At 49.2% G+C, this 8,514-nt stretch overlaps 1 protein-coding gene across 1 annotated transcript; it reads left to right on the plus strand.

Annotated features, from left to right (window-relative positions):
- The first annotated feature begins 7,126 nt into the window (after positions 1–7,126).
- LOC147985201 (AP2-like ethylene-responsive transcription factor TOE2) lies at positions 7,127–7,708 on the plus strand. Its single transcript, XM_087541462.1, has 2 exons — positions 7,127–7,351; positions 7,409–7,708. The coding sequence occupies exons 1-2, from the start codon at positions 7,127–7,129 to the stop codon at positions 7,706–7,708; spliced, it is 525 nt and encodes a 174-aa protein (XP_087397588.1).
- The last annotated feature ends 806 nt before the right edge of the window (positions 7,709–8,514 follow it).

Raw genomic sequence — 8,514 nt, forward strand, 5'->3', positions numbered from 1 at the left:
CGAAAAGTGGACATCTTCACTGATCATAAGAGTCTCAAGTACATCTTCACTCAGCCTAACCTCAACCTCAGACAGACTCGTTGGGTCGAAATGATTCAAGAGTATAATTCGAGTATCGAATATACTCCAGGCAAGGCCAATGTAATTGCTGACGCATTGAGCAGGAAGGCTTACTGCAACAGTTTGATTCTCAAGCCTTACCAACCCGAGCTTTGTGAAGCTTTCCGCAAACTCAATCTACAAGTTTTTCCTCAAGGTTTCCTCGCCAACCTCCAAGTCTCTCCTACTTTGGAAGATCAGATTCGCGAGGCCCAACTCTGTGATGCTATGGTGAAGAAGGTGAAGATTGGGATTGCCAAGAGTCAATCCAAGTACAAGTGTTATCGCCTTGATGACAAGGATACTCTATTCTTCGAGGATCGCATTGTTGTGCCTAAAGGTGACCTTCGTAAAGTCATTATGAACGAGGCTCACAATTCACTCCTCTCCATCCACCCTGAAAGTACAAAGATGTACCATGACCTCAAGCAGTCGTATTGGTGGACTCGAATGAAGCGTGAGATTGCTCAGTTCGTGAACGAATGTGATGTCTGTAGAAGAGTGAAAGCAGAACACCAACGACCAACTGGTCTCCTCCAACCTCTTGCCATTCCAGAATGGAAGTTTGACCACATTGAGATAGACTTCGTGACTGGATTTCCAAAGTCCAAGCGTGGCAATAATGCTATCTTCGTTGTCATCGACAAACTCACTAAAGTGGCTCATTTCCTTCCTATCAAAGAATCTATCACAGCAGCTCAATTGGCAGAGCTATATACCTCCCGGATTGTCTCTCTGCACGGCATTCCATAGTTGATTTCTTCAGATCGTGGCAGCATCTTTACCTCCAAGTTTTGGGATTCTTTTCAGAAGGCCATGGGCACCAACATCCATTTCAGCACAGCTTTTCATCCCCAAACTAGTGGCTAAGTCGAGCGAGTAAATCAGATTCTTGAAGATATGCTTAGGGCTTGCGTCATCTCTTTTGGTATGAAGTGGGAAGATTGTCTTCCATATGCCAAGTTCTCCTACAACAACAGCTTTCAAGCGAGTTCGGGCAAGGCCCCATTTGAAATCCTCTATGGCAGGAAGTGCCGTACTCCTCTTAACTGGTTAGAGACTGGTGAACGTCAACTTCTTGGAAATGACTTGATCACAGAGGCAGAAGAGATGTGCAAAGTCATTCGTGATAATCTCAAAGCCGCGCAATCGCGCCAGAAGAGTTACTATGATAGCAAGCATCGCGACTTGGCTTTCGAGATCGGAGACCATGTCTACCTCTGCGTCTCTCCAATGAAAGGTACTCGTCGCTTCGGTATCAAAGGGAAGTTTGCCGCTAGATACGTGGGTCCTTTCAAGATCGTCAGCAAGAGAGGCGATCTCGCCTATCAACTTGAGCTTCCCTCCAACTTTGCAAACGTGCACGACGTGTTTCACGTGTCTCAACTCTGCAAGTGCTTCAAGACTCCTGACCGCACCGTCAACTTCGAAGACATTGATCTCCAAGAAGACCTGTCTTATCGTGAGCACCCCGTTGCTATGCTTGAAGAAACTGAGCGCAAGACTCGCAACAAGTCAATCAAATTCCTCAAAGTCAAGTGGTCACATCATTCCGACCGTGAAGCCACCTGGGAACGCGCGGATCACCTCCGTTTTGAGTACCCGGAGTTTTTCCAGTCCTAGATCTCGGGACGAGATCCTTTCGTAGTGGTGGAGTGTTGTAACACCCCAGATGTAATTTACCTTATTTGTATTCCAACTCTTGCCGTTTCCGGCACTAAGTTATTTTATTTCATTGTTGTTGGGTTTTTTCCTCCATGTGTTTTTGTCTTTGTCATGCATCTCATATCATGTCATCATGTGCATTGCATTTGCATACGTGTTTGTCTTATGCATCCGAGCATTTTCCCCGTTGTCCGCTTTGCATTCCGGCGCTCCTATGTCCTCCGGTGGCCCTTTCTACCTTTTTTCGTGTGCGGGTGTTAAACGTTTTCGGATTGGACCGAGACTTGTCATGCGGCCTTGGTTTACTACCGGTAGACCACATGTCAAGTTTCGTACCATTTGAACTTCGTTTGATACTCCAACGGTTAACCGAGGGACCGAAAAGGCCTCGTGTCTGTTGCAGCCCAACACCCTTCCAAATTGGTCCAAAACCCACCTAAACCCCTTCTATCACCTAGAGCATTCGATCACGATCGCGTGGCCGCAAACTGCACCTCATTTGGAGCTTCCTAGCTCCCTCTACCTCTATAAATAGATCCCTCCATGAAATCCCGGGTCTCCTTCCCCCTAACCCTAGATATTTCCCCCACAGCGCGCCGGACAACGTCCGGGCGCGCCGGACATCGCCGCCGCCACCAACCGGAAGCTGACACGTGGCGCGCGGGAGCCCCACTTTGCCGCGCCGCCGCCCGGCCCGCGGGAGGTCCCCGCGGCCCGTTGCTACAGCGCCGCCCGCGCCCATCATCCCCGCGCCTCTTCCTCGCGCCCGACGCTACGTGCCGCCCTTCGCCGGCCGACGCCGCCGCACGCCATCGCCGGAGTGCCTCGCTGCCCCGTGCCTTCTCCAACGTCGCCGCGCCTCCCCGCCGCCTCTCCGACTCGCCGGTGACCGGATCCGGCGAGATCCGGCCCGGGAGAGCCTCGGGGCCCCTCTTCCTCGAACTCCGGCGACTCTCCGGCCATCTATAGTGCTCACCGGCGACGAACCTCGATCTACACGCAAACCCTAGATCCGGATCGGTTGACTTTCCCCCTCTATCTCAGTATTTTTTAGCATTCTTTGACAAGACATAACTCTGCATTCGTAGCTCCGATTCATGCGTGTAGCATATCAAAATATTCGTCTCGACGAGTACATCATTTCATCTCATTGCATCTTTTTCATTTGAGCTCATCTTGATGCCCGAAATGCCGTTGGAAGAGGGCCATGCCATAACCTTTGTCATTTTTGCCATGATTAATGTGTGCATGCTATGATCCTGAGCTCTACATGTGTTTGGATGTATGCCATGCCATCTTTACAGGGGTGTATGCCATGTATTTTTGTGATCTCTGTGGTGACTAGCACAAGCATGCAAAGTAGCTTACTCAATGATGCTGATTTCAGGGACTTAGAGTTTCTCTAAGTCCTTGCCCTGTCCTTACTTTTATGCCATATGTTCATGTTGTTTCCTAGTGATCCGTGCCTCTTTTGAGGATGATCAGTAAGGATGTTTTGTTAATATTGTTGTGATATATTTATCCATGTCTTTGTTTTCATTTATGGAGCACCCTAGCTTGAGTCAATCGAGCTCTACTTTTGCTATAAAATGTTCCTGACAGATTGTTAACATGTTTAGCGATTTTGCCGGGCTTGTTGTTGTTGATCCGTGCATGCTATGTTGTTGTTCTTGCCATGTCTAGCTTATATGTTATGTCTTCTTGATGGGTGTATGCTTAGTTTGTCATGCAATGCCTCGTAGTGAGTGCATCGAGCTCGTAAACATGCCTACTTGTTAATCTGTTTTGCATGCTCCAGTTTTTCACCAAGTCTGAATATGTTTATGTTTTTTCTATGTTCACATGCTTGCAATTGTATTTTCTGATCCCTTTTGGCTCATCGTCACTAAGGGATTTTTGTTATATGCTTTGAGTAGCTTCATGCCATGCCTTGCTTTGCCATGATGTGTTCCTGTAACTTGTAGTTTTCGTGCTCTAAAATTGCTTCCTGATGATAAATTCCTGATTTGTTGTTATTCCACTAAGTCTGTAACCTGTTATCATTTGCACTTTTGCCATGCTTGTTTGAACCTGGTAATGAGTGAATTAGCCGTAGCTCAGTGTTCATCTTTTGTCAAGCATCATGAGTGGATCCCTGCCATGTATTTTGTTGTCATGTTTGAGTGATGTAACATATTTATCTTATTGCATTTAGTTGGTCACTTGCTGATTATCGCAGACTGGTGCCATATTTGTTTTGCTTGCCATTTCCAAACCGTGCATCCGATTCCGGTGATCTTTTTATCGATTTCAACCGAAATCAACTCCCCTTTACAGTGGCACTCTTGGATTTCCAAGTTGAGGCCAGGTTCAATCATTCCTTTCCAAATCATGCATATGCATCACATATCGCATCCCGCATATCATAACATGTTTGCATCATGTTGCTTGAGCTTTGCACGTGGTTGATTGTGTTCCTTTTTGCTTGTTGTTCTTGCTTGGGTAGAGCCGGGAGACGAGTATGTGAACGAGGAGCCCGTTGAGTATGCTTACGAGGATCAAGGCAACTCTGAGAACTTTGCAGGCAAGATGACCATACCCTCGAAATCACTTCTATCTTTGCTTGCTAGATGCTCGCTCTTTTGCTATGCCTATGCTACGATACCTACCACTTGCTTATCATGCCTCCCAAATTACCATGTCAAACCTCTAACCCACCATGTCCTAGCAAACCGTTGTTTGGCTATGTTACCGTTTTGCTCAACCCCTCTTATAGCGTTGCTAGTTGCAGGTGAAGATTGGAGATCGTTCCTTATTGGAACATGTTTATTGTTGGGATATCACCAATATATCTTATTTACTTAATGCATCTATATACTTGGTAAAGGGTGGAAGGCTTAGCCTTATGCCTGGTGTTTTGTTCCACTCTTGCCGCCCTAGTTTCCGTCATATCGGTGTTATGTTCCCGGATTTCGCGTTCCTTACACGGTTGGGTTATAATGGGAACCCCTTGACAGTTCGCCTTGAATAAAACTCCTCCAGCAATACCCAACCTTGGTTTTACCATTTGCCACCTAGCCTCTTTTTCCCTTGGGTTTCCGGAGCCCAAGGGTCATCTTTATTTAACCCCCCCCTCGGGGCCAGTGCTCCTCTGAGTGTTGGTCCACCTTGTCAGCCGCCGGTGGCCACCAGGGGCAACTCTGGGCTGGCCTACCGGAAGTTTGGACAATCTGAGTGTGCCCTGAGAACGAGATATGTGCAGCTCCTATCGGGATTTGTCGGCACATTCGGGCGGTGTTTCTGGACTTGTTTTACCATTGTTGAGGATGTCTTGTAACCGGGATGCCGAGTCTGATCGGATTGTCTTGGGAGAAGGAATATCCTTCGTTGACCGTGAGAGCTTGTGATGGGCTAAGTTGGGACTCCCCTGCAGGGATTTGAACTTCTGAAAGCCGTGCCCGCGGTTATGAGCAGATGGGAATTTGTTAATGTCCGGTTGTAGAAGACTTGAACTAAACTTAATTAAAATGCACCTACCGCGTGTGTAACCGTGATGGTCTCTTCTCGGCGGAGTCCTGGAAGTGAACACGGTGTTGGAGTAATGCTTGACGTAGGTTGTTCTAGGATCACTTCTTGATCATTAGTGGTTCGACCGTGCTTTTGCCTTCTCTTCTCGCTCTCTTTTGCGAATATGTTAGCCACCATATATGCTAGTCGCTTGCTGCAGCTCCACACCATACCTTTACCTTACCTATAAGTTTAAATAGTCTTGATCGCGAGGGTGCGAAATTACTTTCAAACCAGATGCAGGTACCGATGTTACCGTTCCAGATGATATGACCGAGCTTAAGTGGGAGTTCGATGAAGACTCTCATCGATACTACGTGTCTTTCCCAGATGATCAGTAGTGGTGCCCAGTTGGGGCGATCGGGGACTATGTTGCATTTGGGGTTTATCTTCATTTTGGTTCCGTAGTCGGACCTTGAGTGTATTGGATGAATTTAATGTTATTTATGTATTTGTGTGACGTGGCGAGTGTAAGCCAACTATGTACCTTTCTCCTTTATTTATTTACACGGGTTGTTGTGAAGATTACCTCACTTGCGACATTGCTTTCAATGCGGTTATGCCTCTAAGTCATGCTTCGACACGTAGGAGATATAGCCGCATCGAGGGCGTTACAAGATGCAACACAAGCGGATTATAAAAAAATCATCCACACTACATACATCAAAATTGAAGAAAATACACATCACATCACAATTGCATATAATTTTACAAGCACAGGAATCAATAATAAATGTAGGAAAAAGGTTTTTTTTACCTTCCGGTCATTTTGCTAAACATGTGCGGTGGTTGTGGCGATGGGTGACGCCGGCTCACTCTAGTGCGGCAATGGGAGGAGGAAGAGGCCCTAGGTGGTGCCGAAGGAGCCGCTATCGCCGTGTAAGGGATCAGAGGTTGCGGGTCGTCATCGTTTGAAAGGATCTAGAGGTCGACTAGACGAAGGGTGAATAGGAGACTATAAATTTGAAGGTTAACTTCCAATTTATGATAATGTGGATAAAGTGGGTTATGCAATAAACTAAATAGCAAACCAACAAGCATACAAGACAAATACACTAGGTAGTGCAAACCAATATGTGGTTGGAGTTGGATGGTAGGAGGATAGTGGTATCCCAACCCATCAGGGTTCAAATCCTACACTTGACGACGCTGCTCGCATTTTTCTGAATTTATTTTAGGTATTCCAACGATGTGTAGAGCGAGTAGATGTTCCCATCGACTACAAATGTGTTTGTGACGGCTTTATCAATCTCAAAATAATGTGTCGACTCAATCTCTCGAAGGTGCTTGTAGAGTAGGGTGTGTGTGAGTGCATTCGTAGAGGTGAGTGCTTGTGCGCACATATGAGCATAGTGTGTTAAAAAATACAGTACTTCCATTAGTATAAAAAACGCTCTTATATTACAAGACGAAAGGAGTAGATAGCAAGGTATAAGAGCAACTCCAACGGGCCGACCCAAACGGATGGCGTTTTTGTTCGCTTTTTATTCATTTGGGTCGGCCGGCCGCCCGCCGTTCGCCCTCTTTTAGTTTTGGGTCAGCAGTGCGCCCAACGGGCCGACCCATTTCATGACCGCGCATGTTTTAGATCATGCAGTCGCCCTGATTTTGGCGCACTAGCGTCGGGAAAGGTTCGTGCACGCGCAGAGGAAAGCGGCCTAGCGCGCGCTAGTTTTGGCGCTCGAGCGCGCGGGAAAGGTTCGCTCGCGCGCCGCGGCCGGCGCTCGTTATAAAGAAGGTACTCCCTCCACACTCTGTCCGCCGCCCACTCTCGCCGCCTCTGCTCGCCGCCCACTCTCGCCGCCTCTGCGCCACCATGTTGATCCGCCGCCTAGGCGCTTCGGATTTTCGCGGAGTCCGCGAGCGCCGCTCCGGCGCCTTCTCCTCCGAGATATGGTTTCGCGAGAAACGTCTCATCCTCGGCACCTTCGACACCGCAGAGGAGGCGGCCCGCGCGCATGATGCGGCGGCGTGGCGCCTCCTGAGGCCTCGTCGGGATATGAATTTTCCCAACGTGTCGAGCCAGCGGGCGCAGGATCTGGTGCCTCTCCCGCGGCTTTTCACCGACGAGGATCGTCGTGTCCACCGGAGGTGACAGCGTCGCCTCGCCATCGCGGAGAAGGACGTGGAAGTCTTGGTGGTGTGGCGCGGAGGCTTCCCGCAGGACATCGTCGACGAGCGCCAGTTTTACAAGCAAAGGAGGTTGGAGAGGGACGCGAGGAGGAGGGAGCGAGCCGCCTATCGGGAGGACAAGCGTTCGCGGAAGCAGACAGCTCAAATGAAATTGAAGCTACGAGAAACGGCGGGTTGGAACTTTGAAGACGAGGCGTATGCTGACACCTACATTCAGACGTCGGAGGAGGACATTACCGAGTCGGAGTCAGAAGTCGACGAGTAGTGGTCTTTTTTTTATCTGTGTACGCTAGAATTATCTATGAATCCATTTTTATCTGAAAAAATGGCCGGCGGCGTCGGCGACGTAGCAGGCGGGCGAGAGTGTGAATCCAATGTGCCACCGACCAGCGGGCCCGGTGAGGAAAAAAGGCGGGCACGCGCGCGTCCGTTTTGTGCCCGCGCCGACGCAAATCAGGCTCAAAAATGAACCGGAAATGAGTCGGCAGGCGGACGAAAGCGGACGTGTGTCCGTTTGGATCGGCGCGTTGGACCGGCTTTTTTGTCCGCGCCGATCCAAACGGATGGCCATGGACGAAATGGGTCGCTTCATTAAAGTTGCTCTAATAAGATTTGCTATGCAAGAAGAGTTTTTTTTCCTTTTCTGAAAGGATCAAGAAGATTTGTTTCATTTTTCTGCTACTTTCGTTCATCAAAGGCCGGACGCGCGAAAGGGAAAAATAAGGGACACGGCGGCACGCAGGGCAGGCACTCTCGAAGGGATCTGGCGCGAGCGCGAGCAAGGAGGGAAAACTGCTCTGGGGTCGGACGCCGAGACCATTAATTAAGTCGAGCCGAAGCGGAGCTACCGCGGAGACCGGGATCTGCGGAGCGGGGCCCACAGTGGAACGACCCCTTTTGACGGTGTGCGTGCGTGGAGGCGGGGCAGTGAGCTGCACTTGAGCCGCGGGTTTGGGGTCCGCGAGGGAGAAAGAGAGAGAGGACCCGAGGCCGCTGGTTTTTGGCGGGTGCGGCTCCGGCGACACCGCGGGAAAGAAAAGCCCAGGATACCTTTTCGCTGCCGTTTCACGT

The sequence above is a fragment of the Triticum urartu genome, chromosome 2A (genome assembly GCF_056163025.1).
Source record: "Triticum urartu cultivar PI428250 chromosome 2A, HENAU_Tu73, whole genome shotgun sequence".
NCBI lineage: Eukaryota > Viridiplantae > Streptophyta > Magnoliopsida > Poales > Poaceae > Triticum > Triticum urartu.

Excerpts from the sequence above, each read along its gene's own strand:
- LOC147985201 (XM_087541462.1), top strand. The coding sequence starts at position 7,127 with ATGTTGATCCGCCGCCTAGGCGCTTCGGATTTTCGCGGAGTCCGCGAG. Across the intron at positions 7,352-7,408 it reads GCCAGCGGGCGCAGGATCTG|CGTCGCCTCGCCATCGCGGA; the intron begins GTGCCTCTCCCG and ends CGGAGGTGACAG.